Source organism: Furipterus horrens, unplaced genomic scaffold (genome assembly GCF_987537825.1).
Source record: "Furipterus horrens unplaced genomic scaffold, mFurHor1.1.pri manual_scaffold_12, whole genome shotgun sequence".
NCBI lineage: Eukaryota > Metazoa > Chordata > Mammalia > Chiroptera > Furipteridae > Furipterus > Furipterus horrens.
The window spans coordinates 96,205,987-96,230,892 of NW_028327182.1; the positions used below are offsets into that span (position 1 = coordinate 96,205,987).

The following is a 24,906-nucleotide window of genomic DNA, read 5'->3' on the forward strand; positions in this document are numbered from 1 at the left end:
ACAGCGCAGCAGGGTGTGAGTGCATGAGTGCATTTGTAAGTGTTCCCAGGTACCCTTGGACGGGAGCTCTTATCCATGCCCATCTGCACAGTTACCAGGATTAACCTGGTGCAGGTGGAGTGCGCACCTGAAGACATCCTCAGCAGCCTTAAGAAAATTCTCTCACCGATGTAAATTAAATAGAACAATCAGTTTGCCCTACTTGGGGCGGGAAATTTCATAGCAAGTGTTTGCAAGCTTCAGCTGAAGGCTTCTGGCGAAACTAAGTAGCCCCGCGGAGGAGGCCGGCCATCATCCTCATGTGATGCTTCTGGACCACTCCTCCAACGTGCCGCAGCAGGTGTTGGGTCCCAAGGGTATTTCCCAGCGTGAATCTTTGGGGGTTGGAGAGGCGGTGGGAACTGAGGTGCTTCACACTTGATTGGGGCAGCTGCACAGATTCCCACTTCCTTTTTCCCCTCGAGTCTCACTGCTCAGGGGTGTGAATACTTCCCATTCCAGTATTGGATTGTAGAGTGAATCCCCCATTTCTGACTTGAGGCCACTCAGAGAATCTGAGCTGGAGTTGTATGTGCTCCAAGTTCTACATCCACACTTTTCTAGGGCTGGGAAAGAGCCTACCCCTGCGGTCTCCAATGTGTTCATCTTCTCATTTGTCTGGGCGTTATGGTCTCCAAAACCGGTGTCTAATATTTATAGTTGTTTCTCTGGTTTTATTATGGAATTTGAGGTCTCTCAAACCATACTCAGGGAACTCACAGAGCTTTTTCCATTTAATTTTATTGGTTCATAATAACACATAAATAAATTGATGTGTATTTGGATACCCTGAATTACATGTTCTTAGAATGACTGCATATAGCTGTCTAAAATTCTGCCTATCTGACATAAGCTTTGGCAAGTCTTTGAACATCACTCTCAGCTCAGACCGTGATCAGGGCTGGAATCCCACCATAAGGGTCTTGCTCCGATCTGGTTAACATTCAGGGTCTCTGGCTGCCTCGAAGGAATGGAGGTCTAGCCAGAAAGAGTGTCGGGACGGGGACAATGGAGGCCACAGTATGGAAGAGAATAAGAAGATAAAAGCTTTTAGGCATAAATTATGATGTGGGCGGTTCTAAAAGAGAGATAGTCTTTCACATTTTTCATTTGTCTCTTCCACAGGACATTTAGAGGCCATTGTGGAATATGAATTTCTCTTGTAAGGTTGTCATATCGATCAAAAAGGCACAGTTCAATGGATGCTTGCCATTTTACCCCCTTTTTATCTAAGATACCTCTTAAATGAACAATTTTGCTCTTATGAAAACTTTCCGGCAGTGACCACTGAAATTCCAAACTACTGTTGCTAAGTTATGTCATTTAGGAAGACTGTCACATGTGTTAGTTAGTATGTAATTACTTGTAAGAGGCAGGAATCTGGCCTGCAGGAGACACGTCCTTGGGTTTGGTGTCAGATAAACACATGGCCATCTGGCGACGGCTGGTCAGGTCGGTGGTTGGTTTACCTTGTGTCTTGGGTTCCCCAGCCCAAGGGCGAGGTCATCCCTGAGGGCAAACCTGGACATCTGATGTGCTTGGTGTAGGGTTGGATGGGAGCTTCCCACTATCAATGACCAACAAAAAAAGGCCAGAAAAAGTAGTGACGGAAAACAATGTTGCTAGTAACAAGGCAGCTTCCCACCAGACACACGTCTTCAAATCCAATCCGATAATCCAAAGATTCCTAAAAGGGATTCTTAGGGGACAAAATACCCTCAGCATCTGGAAGTTTGACAAAAAGAAATCAGAACTGAGACCTAATGAGAAACTCAGCCCATCGTTGGAGGCCTCAGAGACTCCCCTGTTTCTGAACTGCGGGTCTTGGCTTTGGCAGCGGGGAAGGTATCAATGGGATCTCAGTGGGGCTGGCAGGTGGTTGAACTCCCCAAAATATCACAGAAAGACCTTTCCATAACCGAAAGTTACGTTTAACAGAAGTCATGCAGTAAGGGAGACTTATTTTGACAGTCTTACCAGCGTCTCAGAAGAGGTAAGTCAGAATTAGAATAATTAGTCAGGACTCAAGTAGGTTCAGCTGGGTCCTTCCAAGTGGGGAACTAAGTAGGATGGGCCAACTCCAGGGTACAGTAGTTTAGGATTGGTTGACTCAGGCAGCGACAGTCTCGGTAAGTTGGCTCTGCTATTGATAAGCAGACTTTTTGCCAGAGGAAGAGCACTGTCTTCAATATATTGATTTGTTGGCATTTCCTGAAGCAAACAGTAGAGTTAATGACTAGTTTCCAGTCTTCTTTCCTGGGCTAACATTTCCTAGAAGGCACAATTAAATCGCATTGATATAAGTCTATCTTTCATCTAAGTCATGTTCACTTTCTGCCTGCATTTTCTTTAGTTAAAAAATAATAATTGTAGTAGGAACATAACATTTTTGAGAGAAATGAGTCTCGATACGCTTACTGCTATATTTCAGATGAAACACATAATACATAGTTTTGGAACATTTTTGATACATTTTGATTCTGATGATTTTCACACCATGCTAAGTCCCATGAATGTTGGAAATGTCTGAGATTCTCAACTCATTGCCTATTACAATCCTGACAATCACCCTGGACCAATCAAACCAGAATCTCTGATGGTGCACTCAGGTGCGTGCATGCATGCGTGTGTGCATGCATGTGTGTGTGTGTGCGTGTGTGTGTGTTTCAATTACAGTTGTCATTCAATATTATATCAGTTTCAGGTATACAGCATAACGATTAGACATTTATACAACTTACAAAGTGATCCTACAATAAGTCTAGTACCCTCGACACCATACAGACTTATTATAATATTATTGACTATATCCCCTACACTGTATGTTATATCCCATGACTTGTGAAACTGTCAGTTTGTACTTCTTAGTCCCCCGAAATCTCCTTTCAGTATTTCAAGTGCAGTCGAAGTTCAGAAACACGGAAACAGGGGATGGTTAACAGGAAACACCTGCTTCTACTTAAATCCTTTCCCGGGCTTTAGCTCTTCTCTTTATTGGTATTAAAGACAAACATGGCGACTTGATCAAACAGGCACGGAGCAGAAAGAGAACAAGAGGATGAGCATGCTGGCAGGGCCGGCATCCCGACACATTTCAACGAGCTCTGATGGTGGAGTGACTCTGAGGGGACAGATTTAATAAAGGTAAATGTCAAAGCTCAAATCTTGGACACAGCCAACTTCACAAACGCAGGGTCAAGCAGACGTGACTAAACAGCGGTCCACGTGAGAAGTTCTTCAGCAGCTCCATTGATTTCAAGTGGGATGTGAGTCAACACCGGGGTTTGACTGCCAGGAAATAAACTCGACCCGAGGCTGCGTCAGCAACTGCTCTGGGGTCTGGACAAGGAAGACCCTTTAGGAACCGAGTCACGTTGTGAACAGCGCGCTAAATGAAGGACAAGTGAAAATTCTATTATGGCTGATGAGGGAACTTGGAGTTGTTAAAAAAGAAAAAAAAGATATTTCGCTAGGAGGAAAGCTAGCACAGGGAGAACATAACACATTTTTCAAAAATATGGATGTTAGCTTAGATTTCTCATGTCAAGCCCAGGGGTCAAAAGCAAGGAAGAAAGGAAAGGCTCTTCAGCAACCTTGGCCGTCGGCGAAGCGAATGGGCGCACGCAGACCAGATGGCCCCTGACCCTGGAGGTCCTGAAGTCTTCAGGTACAGATGTGAGAGGGGCGTTTCAGGACTTGTAGTGAGTGCCATCAGATTGAGGACGGTCCTCTCCACCTAAACCTCCGCCATCTGCGTTTCTAAAAGTAGCTCAGAAGGGAAAGGAAGCCTTGCCGCCTTGGTGGTGTTCAACCCGGGAGCTTGGTCTTCTGCAACCTGTCCACTCTGCCCGCAGGAGGGAGACCAGCACGACGCTCGGCGCCCCGCGGCCCCTGGGTGATGTTGCGGTGGGCAAATGCAGTCACTCCTCTGCAGATGCCACTTCCTACAATATGCTGACCACATGCCTCTCTTTATCAGCCCCTTTCTCATTTAAACCTAACTTCCTGCAGAAAGTGGCCCTGTGTCTCTCTACTGTTCCTGGCGATTTGGGCCCGAAGTTGGGGTTCCCGAGGGGTCCTTCGCGCGCATCCCCATGGCCCTCGCTGCACAGAGGACTCGGTCGTTCTCGCTTTACTGGCAACTAAAGCTACCAGACCAAGGGAAAGAGGGCTGCGGGTGGTCCCGAAGTCCCGGCAGGGTCCCCGCCACTGCGATGACTTTCTCTGGGGCCGGTCAGCACTCCGGGGCTATTTCCAAACCTCGAGCAGGGCTCAGCGGGCCACATGCGCGGGGGGGCGAACAGGCGTTGGGGCGGCCCGGGACAAAGGGGTCCCCTTGTCCCCAATAAGCTGCTTTCTCCCGCTGCCACTCTGCCCCGCGTGGACGCATCGCCTCAATGATGGGCCCGCTGTCCGCCCAACCCGGGGCTGCACCGGCTCCTCGGGCTGCGGCCCGGGAAGGGGGCAGGGAGGGAGGGTCGGGGAGGACACGGAGGGGTGGAAGGTGGGGCCCGGCGGAGGAGGCGAGGGCGCGGCGAGCTGGAAGGGGCGCGCTCCGAGGGAGAGCGAAGGGGAGGGCGGACGGGCCGGCACGCGCCCTCCCTCGGCCTTTCTCTCACATAAGCGCAGGCAGAGGGCGCATCAGCCATGCCCTGCCCCGCGCCCGCCCGCCGCCCGCGCTCTCGGCCTCGCAGCCCCGCGCCCGCCGCCCGCCGTGGCCGCCCGGCGCGCTCTGCTCCCGGGAAGGGCGGAGAGGAGGGGACGCGCGCCCCGGGGGGTTGGAGGGGCCGAGCATCGCCGAGGGGTTTCGGCCTGGCCCCCCTCCTTCCCAAAAGCACCAGCAGCCACGCGGGCCGAGGAGCCGTCCGCCCTCGCCCAGCCTCACCTCCCGGCCCCGAGCGCGCGCGGGGAGCTCGGATGTCCGGTTTCCTGTGAGGCTGGTACCTGACCCTGTCGCCTCGCGCTGGCACTGGCTGGGACGGCGACGTGCGACGTCAGGAGGGCCGCCTGCGGCTCGCCCTCGGGGGTCAGCGCGGGGCTCGCTGGCGGGCGGAGGGCGAGCAGAAGGGAGCGGCCGCCGCGCCCCTGCCGGTCCACCATGCGCCAGCTGCGCGCCCTGTCCCTGGCGTGTTCCCTGCTCGCCGCAGCGCTGCTCCCGGGTCCCAGCCGCGCGCCCGCCGCTGCCGCCTTCGAGTCGGGACTCGGCTTCTCGGATGCGGAGCCGGAGGAGGGCGAGACCAAGGTGGGTGCGGGTCGCGCGCCAGAGTCCGGTCGGGCTGCGGATTGGGGGGCAGAGGGGCGCGGGGGTCAGGTCGCCGGCTACGCGTGCATTCGTGTGTCACCTTGTGTCTGCCAGATCCAAAGTTTCCGAGCGGACCGAATGGTTCCTGGGAGAAAAGTTTCTCCTGTTTTCACAGAAAGTTGTTACTAAGCAGGAAAGCAAGTTAGGGGAGTGAAGGGCCCAGAGAGCTGGCTGGTGACGGGGATCTCGGAACCTGTTTGAGAACTGTCCCTGCGCTGCGCCCAGCGGGTCCTGAACCCGTGCAGGGAGCGCAGATCCAGAGAGCTGGGTTCACTGGGGTCCGGTGGCCCTTTTCTCCCCAACAGATTAGTGGGAATCACACCCCTAGGGCCGGGACGCAGCGCCCCCCCCCTCCCCCAGGCAAGTTGCCACGCACAGTCCCCGGTATGTGGAGCGCTGTGTGCAGTGAGTGCGCAGCTTGAGAGAAAAACAGAGGAGTTCAGTAACCGGGCTGGAGCGCTGAGCACTTCTGAGTCCCTTGGAGGAAGTTGGTCAAACTGGAGATGCCACAGGAGTCAAGCAGGCCACAATCAGGCGTGACTTTTCAATTTAAGCCACTCTGCATTTCTGAAATCTGGTCATAAAATTCTGAAAAGTAAGGTGGATTTTGTTTTTTAACTATGCGTGTTAAATCTTTGCCTAAAAAGTGTTCCCAAGAGCCTTTTGAGCCATTCTGATTTGCAAAAAGGAGTTGTGGATTTTTGCTTCTTACTTGCTTCTCTGAAAGAGTGTATATTTACCTAAAAAGTCCAGATCTGACTTAAGGGCGGACCATATGCTTGCTTACAAGTGGTTGAAATGCTGAAGTTCCCTATTGGACATGTTCTGGGATGTCTCCCTTCCAACACTTGCGGTCCCCTGCCGGAACCTGAACTGCGTTCCTTTATTTCAGCTGGTGGCAAGGGAAGAAGCTGTCAGCCTGGGGTTGACTTTATTGATTAACATACCCCGAAAGTATAGAAATTAAGTTGCCTCTACAGTTATATTGTGAAATACGTTTTAAGACCAAGAAGACTCATTTGTAAAAACCAGACTACTTTTGTCTTTAAATTTTTGGGAAAAACTTTCAAATAGCAGAATATAGAGGTCAAGGAAACACTTTCAGAGGTAAAAAATAGTATTTGTTAAATTGCAGAACAGAATGCATTAAGCGGGTCGTAAAATAACTTTTAATGCGCATGTTTACACGGGTACATACAGCTGTTGTCATGAGAATGTCTTCCTTGTCCTTAAGCCACCGAAATACAGTGTTGGACCCACTGGCACTTCCCCATAGTTTCACTTTCTCTTTCTGCAAAGTCAGACTATTATGTGCATGGTCTATGGCACCTCACTCTGGTTCACAGGAGGGAAGTGTGAAGTGGGAGGTGAAAGGAGAACTCTTCCCAGATAAGCTAAGAGTCCCAATGAGAGGCGTTCACTGCTGGGACGACCCTGAATGACTTGCACGTGCGCGTGGGTGCGTGCGTGTGTGCATGTGTGTGGGGGCGGGGGGGAAGAGAGATGTGTAGGTGTGCAGTTGGACAATAAAAGGTCATTTATTTTTAATTTTCAAAACTGTCTTCATTGGTGCTGTAGTCAAGTTTTCCCTTTGTCGTGAATGTCTGCATTTTTTGTTTGCTTTTCCTGTTGGACCACCCTTTTACGTTCTGTGTGGTGCCTATGGGTGGATATTCTGTGTGCGGCGTGGACTCCTTCCCACGTGATCAGATATCACTCTGGTCTCTGAGTTCCGTAGACCACAAGGCAATGTGTTATTGTTCCTGCGCTGAAGTGCGTCTGGTGGTTGAGTAGAGGCGGATGGGACGCGTGTCACTAATTCCCTCAGTGAACCTGCAGGAGACATGGTCCAGACTTCGTGACTCTCCCGCGTGGCCTAAACAATTGCCTCCTTTGCTTTGAAGGCCTAGAGAGGAACCGATCGTTACTTTTCTGTGAACTACATAGGCCCCAAGAAGATATTTCAGAAGGTAAATAGAAGGTTCTAATTCTACATAATCTCCAATAATTTACACTTAGAAAGCCTTTTGATTTTATTTTTTAACTTTACTTATTTTTAGAGAGAGAGGAAGGGAGGGAGAAACAGAGGGAGAGAAACATCGATGTGTGGCTGCCTCTCACGTGCCCCCCACCAGGGACCTGGACCACAACCCAGGCATGTGCCCTGACTGGGAATCGAACCAGCGACCCTTTGGCTCACAGGCTGACACTCAATCCACTGAGCTGCACCAGCCAGGGCTAGAAAGCCTTTTTAATATTTAAAAAATATAAAACAACTCACAAGCTATGAACCAAGGTTAGCTATGCAATCCTTCACCTCACCCCAAAGCCATTCAAAACAGCTAGAGGTGAAATCACAGATGGAAGTAAGACATCCTTGGTCCTCCACTTACATGTGAATTTATTAGGTTCCTCTTTCTACTTACCTGTGGTTGTATGGCTTACTCAAAAGTCCTCAAGTGTCTCTCTGAAGGGTGTTAGTGCAGCCTAGCCAACATCAGAAAAGTAAGGCAAGCAAAAGGTTGCCTATCATGCAATTAAAATTTAGTTGCACATGATGGGAAAAAGAGAAAATATTTAAAATTATCATCACACTAAAGAAAACTGCAAAACCTAGAAAAAACACTAGGTTGCTCTCTACAGTCATTTGCAGGCATGAGGTTAGGTAGAGTTGGTTTATAAGAACAACAAAAAGGAAGAATTATGTCATATGAAATATCCTGCCCTGGCTGCTGTGGCTCAGTGGATTGAGCGTCAGCCTGCAAGTGGAGTGTCGCTGGTTCGATTCCCAGTCAGGGCACGTGACTAGGTTGCACGTCAGGTCCCCAGATGGGGGCGCAAGTGAGAGGCAACCACACAGTAAAAAAAATAAAATAAAATAAATAAAATAAAAAAATAAATAAAACTAACCAGAAAATAACCCTGACCTCTCTGTACACACATTTAAAAAAAAAAAAAAAAAAAAAAGAAATATCCTTGTAGAACCTTTATCTATAAAGTGGGTTGGGCTGGGAGCATAAATACCTAGATCCTTATATGTTTTTAGAACAATAAGTGCAAGGAGAGCATATTTTACATTGCAGATGCCTATGTTAAAGACCAGGCTCAACGTAAGATTTACAATCTGTGTCAACTGACTGAGTAATCTAGACAATGAAATATTATTGAATAAACAAATGTCATATCTTATTTTCTGTCTTACACAAATAAGTTCAAACATCCCTACGCGTACAGTTTAAATACAAAAGAAGTAAATTAGCTTAATATTAATAACATTAATTGCTTTGATAAGAATAGCTATTTTTAGTTGCCATAATAAAGACACATATAGTTTCTGGTGTCTATCATAAAAAACTTCCTAATAATGACAGCTAGTTTGCCACAGGCCAGATGTCCTTCCTCCGTTGTTTATAATTCTGCATACTTGTATAATTGTTTTATTTTTTATTTACTGTTTCAAATTCATTAGTGCTGATGTTTTTCAAAATACCATCTGTGTGCTAACTGCAGCAGAATTCCTTAGAGGGCTTGAAGTTTTTGTTTCTTATCTGATATCCATCAAATATCTGAGTTTGGCTGGAGGCATTCACCATTTTCACAGCCATCCTAAGTCATTCTCTTGCACAGTGACAGTTTTAGACTCACCAATCTGTGGTATGTAACAGTGGTTAATGTCATTGGTTTTTATCATCTTCCTTATATAATTGTTGACTTTGCAAGGGAAACTCTTAGTCATGGGGCGTCTTAAGACACATAAGCCATTTTTCTCTCTTCAAGAAGCTCACAACTCAGGTACAAAAAAGAAAGACTCCAGCACAAAACTTCTGACACATCAGGGGAATGGTTGGCAGCAGAGCAATGCCTGTGTCCTGGAGTTTCTGTGAGAAAGTCATCCGTGAGGCCGAGTTGGTCTGGGTACCTTGACATACAGCAGAACTTGGGTTGTCACTTGGAAGAGTGTTCCCATCGAGCACAGGGCCCCCTTTTGTGCTGTGGATGGGAGAGAGGGCGAGAAGGCACATAGGATGGAGGGGTTCTACAGGGTAAGAATGAAGGCTCTTCAGTGAGAATGAGTGTGTAGACGTGAATGGGGTCACATTGTATAGGGCCAGTGTCAGGTTCTGACCATCATGCCATGGGTCATGGAGGATTGGTTATTCATGATGTGGGTGCCCAAAAGACATAGCTAGTAAGGCATCTACTGAAGTCATGTGTGGGGTTGATCGGTGGTCAGGACGTTTGCTGGGGTGGGGCATATCTAGTTAAGGAGCACCAGTCCTAGTTTAGAAGGGAAATGAATAGTCAGAGTGCGGCAGGTGCTGTGAGAACAGAAGAAAAAGCGATAAGAGGAAGAACCCATAGACCTGGTGGCTGATTGATATGAAAGACACAGGAGTGGGAGAATTCAACTTTGCCATCAATGTTAGAATCATAAGACAACACTGGGCCTACTTGTAGGATTACAGCATTTCAGAGAAGAGAACGTTTTTGTGGCTAGATGGTCGATGATGAAGGCATCATTCCATAAACCACCTAAGATTTCACTAAACTAAGGAGTCTTTGGAGAGGCGAATTAAGCTTTATGCATTTCCATCTCATTAAAGGCAAATAATTGTCTAGGATCAACTGGACTTAAGCTGCATAATACACCAGAAGTATTTAAGTGTTTGACAAGTGTTATTACAATCCCTCAAGGAAAATTACCAATATGCATACCCCATTACCCAGCGTTATAAGTGAGAGGTAAACATTTTCAAGTAAAATAGGCCATGAACATGGTGGTGATGTTTAGCCATTTCCTTGCGGTCACCTCTGAGCTTGACGTTCGGGACTCAGGACATTTCTCTGACGGACGTCAGATCCCACCCTTTTTGGCAGCAGCCAACCATCGATCTTCAGCAAGGAGGGTCACAGTTAGGGACACACACCATGTTGGTGAGAGCGAAGCCTGCTCCTCTCTCTCTTCAGCTCGCTCTGCATCGATTCATGGGAGCAGCTCAGAGGTGGACCCCTACTGGCCCTTCTGAGGAGCGCAAAGGCTGTGCCACCGGAGGGTTAGGTTCTTGTCCCCTTCCCCCGGGTGTCTGGTGCTTTCACAGCAAGTCCGTGGCTGTTGTGTTCAGCATTTTTCTTAGAGGATGGGCTTAGGGGTTTTGTGACCCCCTCTCTTCTGAAAGATTGCTCACCCCAACTCTGAGTGATGATGGGTGTTGAAGGCCTTGGATGCAGAGCTCAATTCCCCTCGCGTGTTGGTTTCTCCTTCTTTGTTGTCTTTCTTCTGAACGGTGAACCTCTGCCCGGCAGGCATCTGTTCAGGAGACGGTTAACGTTAACGTTGCTGTAGCAAGACCAGCTTGTTACGGGCCTCGGCGGCCTATCGGTGAGTGTCTATTCTTGCCCTTTTAGGTTGACCTGAGAAGGGGGGTGGGGTAGGAGACTTGTGGGGATCTGGAGCGGGGGTGTCCTGACCTCCTGGTTGTCAGTGTGGGTCCAACCTGGAGTGCGGTTTCCTAGTTTTCCCCTGGATGCCTGGGGACGCAGGAGCTGGTGTGAGAAGGATGAGCATTCCCTGTGCGCCATGCGCTGTCATCTCTGGCAGCTGCAGGGGACTTCACAGGTGAGATCACCCTCTAGATCCCAGACATACCTGTGCGCATTGAGAGAAGGTGTTTCCGTAACAATCAGGTTCCATCTGCAGCGCCCCGCGCACTGTGTGCGCCAAGCTCTGTGCCAAAAAAAGGTGACATTCCCTTTTTCACTGCACCTGCACGAGGGGGATGCTCGCACATTTCGTTAGAGATGAGGAACCTAGGCTTAAGTAGGAGCAAGAATACAGCTTTTTGTTTCTTTTAAAAATGCTTTTGCAGCATCCGTTTGGGAAATGTGTGGTGGTGAGTTTGGGCCTTCGGGGTTGGGAAGACCTATGATCCATCCTCGTTTCTTCCTGCCGTTTGCAGCCATGTGAAGGCGGAGAGAGGTCGGATCTGCAGAGGGGTTCCCTTGTTCCATGGGTTCGTATCCCGTGCCCCACAGCGGGTCACTCTGGAACATCCTTCTCTAACGACAGCAGATAAATGGTCTGCTCTGTCGAAGTGCTGTAAGGACCCGCCCTAAGTAGGCTCTAACCAGAGTTCCTGAAGATGAGGCAGCACTTTTTCTGAGTTGCACAAGTATAACCGCAGTGCGAGACTGTGACTGTCTCTACGCCAGTGACCTTTCCCAGACAAGCGGCTTTGGAAAGGCCGGGCGTTGGCGGGCAGAGGCGCCACGCCTCCTCTGACCCCCAAAGCTGCGCCGTCTCACCTCTCACCGCTCACAGTAACCCGGGGAGAGACGAGCTCTGCAAACACCCACGCCTACGTTGTTGCAAAACACGGATGTGCAACTTTGGATTTGTATCAGTCGTTTAATTATTGGAGAGAGGAGAGATTGTTATCAGTTTGCCTTTCGGAGTGTCCACAAGTAGGTGCCTTAAAACGCGCATGGATTTGTCCCATTCCCTTGTGCCGACTGCGCCGCTGCCTTTCCATGGTTGGAAGGAACTTGTGAATCCCTTTCTGCGGCCCTGGAATCCTAAAGCTCATTTTCCCAACTTGTTTGGTGCTCTAACCCTGACAGGATCTGACAGACAGAAAGCTGTTTGCAGTCTTTATGTATGTTCTACGTTGGAGTATTTCTAAACTTCACCAAAGAAACAGTAAGGTCTGTACTGACGAGATGCTGCCGCAGACCCTGCTGGGGGCGTATGCCCGGGCTCGCCTGCAGACGTCTGGGACTTGAAGTTCCTTCAGTCTGAAGGTTGGCAGCCTCTTTGGCAAAGGCCACCTCAGTCTTCAGTCACCTGATTTCCTTGGGCCACCTGGAAGGGACATCGAGGGGTCCCAGAAGGAGCCCCTGTGGATGCTGCTGACTTCCCCTTACCCATCAGTTCCTGGTGTACACACTTCTAAATCCGAATTCTCCTATTTCCATGCACTTCCATGCAGGGGCATTTGAATTGGTTCTCACCAGGGGTAGGTAGCCTCAGTACCAGCAGGAAATGACAACGCATGCCTGAGAAAACACAGAGGGAGTGGCGCCTCTCTGTGACAAGCGCACAGTCCCTTCTGAGAAACAAGAACTCACTAAAATAGCAGGAAGGGGGTAGCCTGTAAACGTAGCCCACGGTACCGGAGGGGTGCTGGCAGACTCCTGGCTCACCAGAGGTGGTCGGCATAGGCCCCAGTGCCGGGATGGGGGTGGGCGTGGGGGTTCGCGTTGGAGCGGTGCGATTGGTCCGTGATCGGTGGTGAAGGGACCCGGGGCGTCCCCGCGCCCAGAGTTCCTCGGAGGTGGCCGGTTAGGATCGCGTACCAGGCGTGCGGCCGTCCTGAAGCGCCGCGGTTTACTTTGCTGCGGGGCCGTGGCCCACGTGGGTGTTTTTCATTCTTTCTGTCTGCGTCTGCGGTGCGTATTCAGTTACTTTATCCTTTCGGGGGCACTTATTTAGGTTCGCATTTGCTTATGGGTCGTTTTATTTACGACTTCCCTAAAAAGCAAACTGTTTTTGGTCTCAGAGCCAGATTTGGGTTGTGGAATGACAGCGGTTGGTTGGTTGTTCTCTTTGATGCCTGGGTCTGTCTTTTCATTTTGGCGTCCATCCATGCCAGAGTAGGATGCCATTCAAGGCCCAATTAATTATTCATGAGTCATGACCATCACGCTTCTAACTGGGTAATCTGAAGCCACTTTATGATCAGCTTTTGTGCAAATGACGTATAGTTTCCCTCCTCTACATGGACAGCAAATGAGACCCGCTCTGCTGGAGGCCAGCGCTGGTCCCACTCAGAAAGCACACCTTCGTGCCCCGGCCCCGTGAGCATAGCATAGTTGTGCAGCGTTGCACACGCGCCTGACCCCTGAGTGAGGAAGGGAGACTTTAACTGGGGACCGTGTTAGTGTAGCTGCCTCAGGGAGCTCTGGGGCCCCTCGGCTTGAAACCCCAATGTCGCCTGGCCCTCGCCCTTAATTCCAGCTTTGCTCCAGCTCTGCCGTGCCTGCCGTGCGGTGGGGGAAGGGTACGCGTGCACCTCGCGTGTCTCAGGTGTCAGTTCTACCCACTGGGGCGGGACGTGGGTGTGCTCCTCCCGGGGCTGACTGAGGATGCTGTAAATGTGATTTCTGGTCAGGAGTGGAAACGGAGACTTGTAAACCGAGACACTTCGGAGCCCAGGTTAAGTCGGCGCTGTGCAGATGAGCCGCGTGCGAGCCGCGTGCGCCGTGAAATGCGTGCGCCGGGAATGCGCTAAAAGGAGTTTCAATGATACCCTTGGCAGGTGCCATTAGTCTGAACTTCAAGGAGTTCCAGTTAAATATGTATGCGTGTAAAACTCTTCCATTTTTAACACTGTGTCACCAAGGCATCCTACGCGTGATCTCAGTACGTGTCGCTGGGGTTCCCTTCGGACCTAACGGTGCACGAGTGTCCGGAGCTGTGGGATTTCACTGGGAGACCCCTGGAAGGCTGTTTTCCACCCATACTCACAGTCGGACTTTTCCAGAACAGCTTCTGGTTTTCTGAGCCTGAACTGTGAGCATGTCTGTTAATTACATGCAAAGGGGGCGTGTTTTCTTCACCGTTGCTGCTGGGCTGGCCCGTCACATGACCCGGTCCCGTCCTGTGGGCCGTCAGAAAAATGGGCCGGAGTTCCAGGTTCATGGCCTCCGGGAAGGTTCAGAAGACCCCTCCCTGCAAGGTTTAGAGGTCAATGCCGAGGCGCTGGCTAATACTCGACACCGAAATTTCGGACACATTCCACTACACACTCTTCTTTAGAAATTACGCTGCTTTTCTTTCCCTGTCTTGCATCGTTTGACTCTAGTGTATGATATTTGGCAGGTTAACATTTTCAAAGGCACTTCAGGCAACTTGTGTTTGTTACAAAATACTCGTTTTTACCACTGCCAGGAATGATTGTTTCCACCCCCCTCCCCTGCAGTATGGAAATGTCATCCTACAGAGAACGTTAACTTCCAGATTGAGATGAGGTTTTCTGGGCATCCATTTAGATCTGAACTGAAAAAATTCTCTTTTGGACAATCAGGTTCCGCAGGCTCTGGAGTCCTCACCCGAGTGCATCTTCCTGCTCTTTTGAGGCATAAATGAAGCTTTCAATCACGGTGACTTCGATTTCATTGTAATATGACCTGGGTTTATGCCTTGAAAACTTAGTGCATATACTGCATCCATAAATACAGGAGTACACGCTACATGTATGTGGAATGTGCATTTAGTGTGAAGAAACAGAATTTTTTCCGGACCCTCATCAGTTCTTTTTGTTTGTTTGTTTTTTTGTTTTTGTTTTTCATGGTTGTGTGGAAGTCGTTCTTTGGTAACATGTATGAATTTATAATAATTTTGTCAAGTTGATTGACTTCATTGCTGAAATTTGAGTTCAGAAGTTTTGGGGGATATGTCTAGATTGATAGGGACAGAAAGAAAATTTGCACATGAGACAGGACACTGAGAAGGTATGTTCCCAGGCTTGCAGGACATGGGGGGTTTGGGACAGAGCAAAAGTCCTGCAGAGCAGGGGGTCAAAGCATGGTTAAAATACACCTGGGCCACACTTGGTTATCAAAACTTGACTGGTAGCTAAGAGATGAATATAGTTTACAAGTGCCCTTCTAAGGCTTTAGTTGTTAGCAAAATAACTGGCTCTGAGGGCCAGATGATTTAGTCAAAATTGTTTCATTGGCTAATTCCTACTTGAATCACCATCTGATTAGAATAGATGCCATAGCAATAAATAATTTGGGATCGCTGACTTTCATTGTTGGAGGAAGAATACTTTTTTTATGTGTAAGGGCATCTTCTCTCCAGTAGCATTCTTTTCGAGAAAAGAGTCCTTTACTGATTTAATGTTTTTTCCTAACTGTGTCTTTTCTTTACTTTTGGCACTGTCTTTCTTGCTTCCAGTTATAAATGTGAGCAACTGTCAGTAGAGACTCGTTGGAACCCCCAGCTGGGTTTAGTCATCAGAGCTTACCAGCAGAACTCTGTCGGCCCAGGAAGCCTGAGCTGGCCACGACTGGGCTGTCAGTGTGCAGGAAGTCGTGTGGCCCTCTGCTCCCCAGAGGCTGTTTTCCTATATGTGTCTTCTTCTGATTAAAGTTTAGTATTTCGGTGTTTATGATTATGGGCAAAATAAAAATCTGTTCTATTTTGAACTGTAAAGAGATGAGACATCAAATTCTTAGATTTGGAAAATTATTCAGAATTTGGTTATAATTTCAAGCAGAATAAGCAAAAGAACTAGATGTCTAGGCACATTCTGACTGTAAGTAGGTACCTCACATGTGGCAAGAGTAACTTTTATAGCTGTGTCTGTCACTCTGTAACATTGATGACTTTGTTTGCCAAGTAGCTATTGCCTTCTGTGTGTGAGTGTTTAAGGTACTAAATAAAATCAGAGCAAAACAGTTCTATAAAATGCCAGGATATAAACCATTCTATGTATTTTAAAGTTTCATATATATATATATATATATATATATATATATATATATATATACACACACACACAGGAATGATTGACTTTTACAGGATGTAAATATAGACAAGAACTTAGACATCAGCAAAAAATAACTAGTTATCTAGGCCAGTGGAAAAGCTACTACAAAACTCATGCACTGGTTTCTTAAGCCAATGAATTTATAACCTCGCTATTACTGGTAACACCAGTTACTAAGTATCCAAGTATGAAATGTTTTGAAGGAAATGAAGAACATTAACTGGGTTGTCTATAATTTAAAACACTAATTAAGGATAAGTAATCTTCTCATAACTATACAAAGTAACACTATGTGAAACTTTGTTGTAACAGCAGATCCAAGTTGTTCGTTTGATATATTCAGAAAGACAAAACCAAACAAAATAAATTTTTTAAAACACCAAGCCTTGTGAGTGCTAATAATTTTCAATGTTGCCATAATCGTTGGGTCATAGCATCACCCTTTACTTAAGAGAAACAACCCTGGAACTCTGGTGTGGTCCGCTGAGGTCAGGGCCAAAGATCTTTCTCTTTCCTGCCATGATTCCCTAGTCCTTTGCCTCCATGATTCCCTCACGAGGTTAGTTGTCCTTGACCTTGGCAACACCTGGGAAGAACCACAGGGCACAGACTTGCGCCTTTTTGCTCCTCACAGGCATGTGGTCATGCCTTGGCTGTGCGGGTTCTTGGTCATTTTCTTAGTGTGATTCATCAGATTCAGTGGCAATTTTAAATGTAGTCGAGGCCAAACTGTGTTGGAAGTCTTGTGTAATCAGTTAGAGAAAAACAAATTTCCCAGCTCTCTTTGCAGCTAGTGCTGCTATAGGAGAGTTCTGGCCAATGAAATGGAAGACGAGATGTAGCCAGGGGGTTATGACAAAACTTGGCTTGTCCCATAAGGTACTTTCTTTCTGTTTTGTTTTCTTCCCTGAAAATCAGAAAACCCCTTCTAGTTAAAAAAATTACTTTATGCTTATCTAAAGAATGCTTTTAGACTTATGCAGACTAAAATTTTTATAGTTATTAATTTCAGCCAGTAAGTATGGAGAGCCTTTCTAAATTTGTACTTAATCCATTGCTTCTAGAGTTAAAATAATTTAATATCCAACTTGGATATAATCTTAATATCCAAGTTGGATGTAATCTTTATATCCAACATTCTTTGCTGGCTGATAGAATCTTTTAAAACTCTATCTTTATATTTTGTAAATACTTTAATAAGTAGCCACATTTCAAATAAATAAAAGTTCTTTTTATTAGGAAAACGATAGCCTTTGTTCCTTTTTGCTGTGAAAAGTGTTAACACCTGGGCTGTGACCCCTGACCAACTCTAACTGTTTTGAAAATGGTAACTGGAGAGAACAAAGGGAAGGCCAATCCTCACAGGATTGAGAGAGAACGTTGGATGAGAAGTCTCAGAACAACCAGAAAAAAAATGCACAAACAAGAAAATATCTTTATGTCTTTATAGAGGTTAATGAATAACCAAACACTGGACTAGTCAGAAATTGTGCTTGATTCTAGGCTTTTGGAGCCTGGACTTGTCACCCTAATAGGAAAACGGGAAATCCGGGGAGAATGCTCATTTACACATAAAGCAGCTGGATTTACGATCGGTGGCATATGCGCCAGTGGAATATTTAGAGGTGATTTCAAAAACATGATTTTCTAACACACACAGTAGTCGCTCCTAATCCTCTGTCCAACACAAAATGTCAGTGTATGTAATCCCTTCTCCATGTGCATGGTTAATATTCAAGGGGGAGGATTTCACCATCAAATAACAAATATGAGATATAGAAGCCTAGTTTAAGTAATTTTTTCTAGTGATAGTTTATAAACACAACACAATTCTCTTTCAGTTAGATTTCTTTTTCTCTGCTGGAGAAGTTTGGAGATGGAACCCACAGGCCAAGCTGTAGTAAAGAGCAGAGATTTTCTACCTGTTCACCCTGATCCCTGAAGGTTACACTGGACATCCCAGAGCTCCGGATTCGCTTCCTCCCGTCCGTGCTGAGGGGCTTCGTTCTCTTCTGCCCCTTCACTCCCCATCCGGGGGTGGCTGGCCTCTCTGTGAGGAGCCGTATTCAAGCCAGGTCTCCCTACGCTCCAGGGACTTTGACAATGTCTGTTATGAAAATCTGGTCGATCTCGGTTCTAGTCTGAGGCTGGAGCAATCGATTCCCAGGATATTCTTCCCTGACAGTCAAGAGAACAAAAGTCAGCACACGTCATGCGCCAGAAGCAATAGTAAATAAATCATGTGTCTGAATTCCTTCAAGACATCATCTGGGCCATGAAGTGTATTTTTCCTTACCGAGTTTATATAAGGATATCATTTTCACTTGTAATATTGGACATATTTTTCCATTTCTTGATTCTCTAAAATGTAAAATTTCAGTTTCATATTCTGTTTCACATGCTGTAGTCATTTTTTTTTTTCCCCACAAAAATAAATGTTGGACAGACTCAGTGCATGTAGATTACTCGGCACAGCTACTCAGTCCCAGTAAGAAGGGCACGGTGATGGAATGAGAAAAGGCTTCTCTGGCGAGCACAGAGCAGAGTATGTGGATGTCCTCACATAAAGTTATACACCTGGAACTTATATACTATTGCTAACTAATGGCACCTCAACAAGTTTAATCTTAAAAAGAAAGGATTCTCTTGTTCTGGCTTCTGGAATTACTAACTACATATTATTTTCTATCATATTTAAAACCTAACACCCATAAATTTAAATTTCATAGTTATTATTGAGTTTAACAATTCAATTACATCAACCAGAATTTTTATTTAATATACAGTTTCATTCTATTAGAAATCATGTGCTAACTTATATATTATGTAGTCCTATTCCATAAATTATTCAAGAATTATACATAATGGCATGTCATATATCAACAGATAATATATAGCACGGATTTCTTTTTTTCTTTTTCGGAACAATGTGCTGGAAAAAGGTCAACTCCACAGGCAGAGCATATGCGCTTGCATTTTTTTCAGTACCCTAAAAAATATGGCGGTTTTTATGAGTGATTTTTCTGGACTTCTGAGAATTAGTAATTTCAAGTATAATATCTCAGAGTTTTATTGTGTTGATTAACATATGAAACATAACCTCATCTTCAGGATTCACTGTAATTAAAATGAGACTCACCACTACTCCCCATCCCTGCCACCACTGCTACTGTTGGCAGTTGTCTTTGGGCCTCTTCGAAATTTGCTCTTATTCTATATTTTTCCCTTGCCCTAGGCTTTTCCTTACTTCTGTCCTTGGGTCCTAGGGAGGTGTTCTTGTTTCTGTTTTTTGTAGCTATGGCCAGACCATAAGAGAATCGTTTGTGAGCTTCTGGTGATCTTACCAACGACTCTCAGAGCATCAGTTCCGATCTAGCTGCAGCTGCTTAAGCAAATTTGAGTTGATTTTTCTCCTTAACGAGAAGTGAAGGACTGGTGTACCATGGAGCTTCATTCTGCTATCAGTGCCCCAGATGCCTGTTTTTCTCCACTCGTGGTTGCTAAACAAGGAAGATTCCTCCAGAATTATGTCTGATTTCAAGGGAGAATAAGGAGACAGGAAGTTGGTGCATTAACGGAAAAGGAAGATCCTTCTCAAAAATCCCTAGTCCATTTGCACACCTAATGGAGTCATCTCTAGCTGCAAGAGATGCTGAAAACTAAAGTACACGCCCATCAAACAGCACTGGAACTCCCTTTGTAAGGACGAAATGGAAATAGATTTTGAGTAACAGTGTTTGTAACATTGTACCGATGATTTCTAGACTGCCCCCAATTTTGTTCTCATTTTTCACCCTGAGGCTTGCATTGCAACCTTGTTACATTCTTTGTACACTCTGCTGAAAGAGTCAACTTTTGAATTGTCATATATGCTGATATGTCAAAGTAGTCTGCAAATAGAATGTATTTGATTTCGAATATCGACTTGTTTTAAAGTAAATTTTCTTGAGAGAAGTACATTTGGTTGCTTACACTTTCACGTGAATGAGAGATGAGAGCAGGTTGTATTGGGGCAGAGTGAGGGCAGAAACGAACAGCCCCGCGGTCTCCCGGAAACCACATCAGAACCAGCCCCACCCAGGATGGGACGGAAGGGGCAAGAAGCTGTTCCCCGTAGGAAAACCTAGAGTATATCACAGGCGGTAGCGTGTGCTGGCTTCTGTTGAACTGGTCGCTTTAAACCAACTCAGGGGTGTTCTGTGGCTACACTAGGAGCTCAGTGCTTTTTCAGAGGCAGTAGTCTAGAGGGCACTATGATGGAAACAGATAGTTTCAGAGGTGACAATGCATTCGATGCTATTTTTATTCTGTTTGGAAAGTCTGCGTTGAGACTTCATTCCATGCTGCTGCGTGGAAATACCCTATTCAGGCTGCTGGAACAACATGTCAGGTTGGAGAAGAGACTTCATGTGTAACCAAATACACCTGCCGAAAATATTCAGAAGGTCATTCTAGTGACTAATATCTTAAACTGTTTCCATAGCAACAGTGTTGGTAATATTAGGATTTGCCCTTTGCTTTGGCTTTGACTTGTCCAGTCTGAAAAGGGACTTAGAAAGGGTAGCCAAATATACTTGCTAAGTGTGTTAGAGAAGGTTTTTGCTAATATTTTTTTTAAAAAATGTCAAGCCTATTACTTTTAAGCAATAATATTGATTAAAGTCTTTAGGTAGCTGGGAAGGGAAGTTATCCTACTTTTTGTTAGTTTAACCTTTAAAAAATATTCTCTTTAATGGGGAAAAGAGAATAAGGTCCAGATACAATCAAAAGTTTGTGTATTTAACTTCCTTGAATTTTGTTTTTCATAATTACTGTTTTCAAGATCATATCAGACAACCAGATATTTTTTAAGTTGCCTTGTGAGAGGGTGTTTACTGATGTCTCTTTAGCACAGGTTACCAAGAAATAATATTTTGGGGGAGCACAGGGACCCACAATGGATTCTCACATAATACAAGTGTGCCATCTTGAATCATTCTGTGCTTTTTTCTTTCTTCCTTTCTTTCTTTTTTTTTATTGTCGGAGAGCGTAGGGTAGTTGAAACAGTGTGGACTTTGAGGTCAGAACTGGATTTGAACGTAGTCCTTTGCCTAAGGAGCTGTGTGATCTTAATATTTCTGTGTCCATTTACTGGAATTGGGTAAAATCGTGTATATCTTCTGGCCTCGTAAGAGAGAGCATTTAAAAGACTGCTCATGTTAGCCACTGATAAGGTGTTAGGTCCCCATTCAGGGCCTGTCAGAATTATTTTGCCCATCACTGTGGTTCACACATTTGCCTTCAGAGTCCTTAATTCAGGTTTGTGTACTGCCACTCAAGTTAAACATAGAGTATCTCCAGTTCCTGTGAGTGTTGAATGTGCGTGCTCCTTAATGTATTTTGTTGGGTTTGCATTTTATATCATCGGAATGATGTTTACGGATCCCATTGCAATTTGCTTTGTTCAGTGAACCTCAGGTCTCTGTGATACATCCGTGTTGATGTTCTGTAGCGACAGGGCCTTCATTTCCCCTCACTATTCAATGACAGATTGCATTGTGAACATATGTCCCCACACATGTATTCTCCTGGGAGTGGAAATGGTCCATTTTCGGAGATTGCACTTTGGGCTCTTTTTCCTTGAAACTGTATTTGAGTGGATTGAAGATGAATTTCTCTGGGGCAAATTTGTGTTGTGCTAGGCACCTGCAGACACTGTAAACATAGCTCATTTCCTAAGGTAGTTTTGGCTGAAGCCTGCTCCAACCACAGGGTAGATCATCTGAGAACACAGACCGAGGTGGGAGCTTTCCTGCGATGGGGTCACAAGGAGGCAATTTCTCCCCTTCTTTCCCCCAGAACAAGTGTGAGACATCAAATTCTACTGCTGTCTCCTGTGGACATGAACTTTTTCCCTCGTTTGCCCATGGATTGAGAAGACACTGTAGACTTGAGAGGTTCTAGCTTAATACAGAGATTTTCTATTAGACTTCCCATTCTAGGGGAGTTCTGGGCTCTGTCTCTTGGGACATGATCAATTTCAACTCCCAAGTTCACCATCCAGAGCTCCTGTTCCTAAGGGAAATATGACTGGAGGGATTCCATAGTCTCTGATTTCCCTCTATCACTTTACTTTACTTTTTTTTTTTTCTTTTCTTTCTTTCTTTTTTTTTTTCACTGTGTGGTTGCCTCTCACTTGCACCCCCAACTGGGGACCTGACGTGCAACCTAGTCATGTGCCCTGACAGGGAATTGAACCAGCGACACCTGGCTCGCAGGCCAACGCTCAATCCACTGAGCCACAGCAGCCAGGGCTAGGATCTTTACTTTCATATTGGATGTTCACTGTAATATGGAAATACATACACACGTGCATCCATAGAGAGATGATAGATAGATAGGCAGATGCACTTTTTCAGAAGGAATCTCTTCCAGCAACCTGTTAGAAGTAACTAACTCATGTCTTATAGGAGATCCTAGGATCGTCCTTACGACCTGATGACTTTAAGGACTCGTGTTCTGGGTCTGCATCTGACATCTACTGTGGTGGTCCCCACTGCACATCCATGGGCATCTGTAGTCATGGCTGCAGGGTGAAATCAATATATTTTCTTACCAGTGTATTCCTTAACTTTCTAGCAATTTCTGGACAATCCCAAAGAAGGTCACTAATCATTACACTATTTTTTTCAAAATTTTTCACTCGCTTTTGTTAAATCAATAACAGAAAAATATAGAACATTTTCACTTTAGGTGACAAATTTCCTCAAATTCCTGGCACCCTTGGCCTTGCTCGTTGGGTTAGATCTTTGGCGTGCAAACTCCTTCATACTGACTGTGAGTGATTTTACCTTGTATGAAACAGCTCTTGGGGTGCCCTGAGCAATAATGAATGACTTCCTCACTGAGATTGATGCTGTGTGGAGCTGCCTCAACATGGGGCTTGCTCAGTTCTTTAAAAAGTAATCCTGGGTTTGGGAACCAGCAGATTACTAATGGGTTGCATATTTCTGGGGGAATAAATAGGACTCTTTCAAACCCTGCACACAGGAGGAAAATGGCCACAGAACTGACTAGACCATTGCTTGTTTCACAAAACGGCTTTCGGTTGGATGAAAAAGTTCCGATCAGACTTGTGAGGGGGGTCAGATAAGAACGGGAAGCAGTAAAAGCTTCCGATGGAGCAGAACTCTGGTTACATTTCCTTCTTACTGGCCGCACTAGGGACGCCTCAGGCGGTGGGCTGGTAAATGTTTCTGTGTAAGCACACAAACATCTGAGACATTTTAGCTAGTCTTAGCTGAGTCCAGTTATACCCTCTAGCCACCAAAAGGTGATTCTGCCTGGAGAAATGTTGTTTATTTTTCAGGGAGCGGCTATTAGAGAAAAGTGTATTGCTTAGTAACCTAATTGAAATGTGTGCATAAAACTCAATGAAAATGGGCTTTATTTTGAATTGTTTTTTAACTGTAGAAAATGTATATAGTTCTCATAACTCACTTTTTAAAAGCAGAAATATATTTCAAAATTATCTGTAACATTACCACCAAAGCTAATTCTTTGCTCTATGTTTTTCCAAGCTGTATTCAGAGAAAATAAGATCATGCTTAAAATATTATTTTATAGCTCAGTTTTAAAATGTAATATTCTCTATTTTTTAAAACCTGAACTATTCTTGAGAGTATGATTTTAATGACTCATTGCCTCATTTACATTTATTTGTATCCTTGCTGTTAGCTATTTTCATTTTTTTGTGTGCAATACATATTTCTTTACACATTTTCTCTACTAATTTGGAGGGTCTGTCTTCTTCAATGATGTTTACCTCTTAAGTTTTAAAAAATATCTTAATCTAGTTTATTATAATAATCCCAGTAATGAAATTTATCTCACAGACAAATATGACAAAACATTTTCCACATTGCTCCACCCCAAAAAACATATCCAGTTTTGGTGACATAATTGGAGACTCAAGACTTAAAACTGTTTTGATTAAATTGTCATATTTTACAGTTTATAACTTCGTGAAAGTTACACAAAGTTTTAAACCACATTGCACATGTATTTCATGCGCATAAATTTACACACATACAATTCACATGCAGTTTGTGTGGAAGCATGTTAAAACACATTGTACATGTATTTATAACCCCATTTCATATATTTAGACTCAGTTCTCCGTGACATGTTTCTGAGCTCCCTATTAACTTTATGTAAGTTCTTTCTTTCAATTCACTTCAGAGTATATCGAATGATACCTTTCAAACAAATGTTAAGAAAAAAATGTAGGACTATATGGAATGAACATAGGAACTATGTGTTTGAATCCTCACACATGTGAGTATATTATTCTGTTCTCCTTACACATTAACCGCAAAACAACTTTCAGGAGAATGCAGGGCCCCTCCCCCACCCCCTCCCCACTGAGAACCCCAGCAAAAGCGCTGGGAACATTCTGTAACTGCTCTTTGGTGGCGCCTTTAGTATCAGTTATTTAAATGACGCTCTTCTTTCATTCCTCTTGTTTCCTCTGGAATTCCTATCGCATGTGTCAGATGTCCTGGAATTATTTTTAATATTTCTACCTTTTCTTACTATTTTTATCATCTCATTTTTTCCCTCTGCATTCTGAAAGACTTCGCAAGACCCACCCTTTATGTCACCGATTCTTGTCCGCGCTGTGCCTCTGGCAACTGTGAGTTGGGGAGTCCAGAACTTACTGCGGTTTTCACTTTCCTCGTTGATCTTTGTTTCTGGCCCTTCTTGGTGGAATTTGTAAATAAGATCCTGTGTTGTGCGTTACTTGATTAAAACGTCTTTTATTAAAACTTCCAAAGTGCATTTTTGAGACTTGTGTTCTTCAACAGCTGGTGCTTTTTCTCTGATCCCCATCCTTAGAAACGAGTGAAAATTACCCCGTAGTGGGTGCTGAGGTGGGCTTTGTTAGAGGTTTTGTGAGTGCCTGTTAGAACATTTCACATCCACACTACACTTAAAGGAGTTTTGAATTCTTTCAGCTTTATGTCTCTTGTA

At 45.2% G+C, this 24,906-nt stretch overlaps 1 protein-coding gene across 1 annotated transcript in view; it reads left to right on the forward strand.

The window, feature by feature from the left end:
* The first annotated feature begins 4,751 nt into the window (after positions 1–4,751).
* VEGFC (vascular endothelial growth factor C) overlaps positions 4,752–24,906 on the forward strand; it is a 70,903-nt gene continuing 50,748 nt past the window's right edge. Inside the window, exon 1 of the mRNA XM_090258113.1 lies at positions 4,752–5,281. Within this exon, the coding sequence (XP_090114239.1) occupies positions 5,138–5,281 (144 nt within the window). The 5' untranslated portion in view covers positions 4,752–5,137. The remainder of the gene's footprint in view (positions 5,282–24,906) is intronic.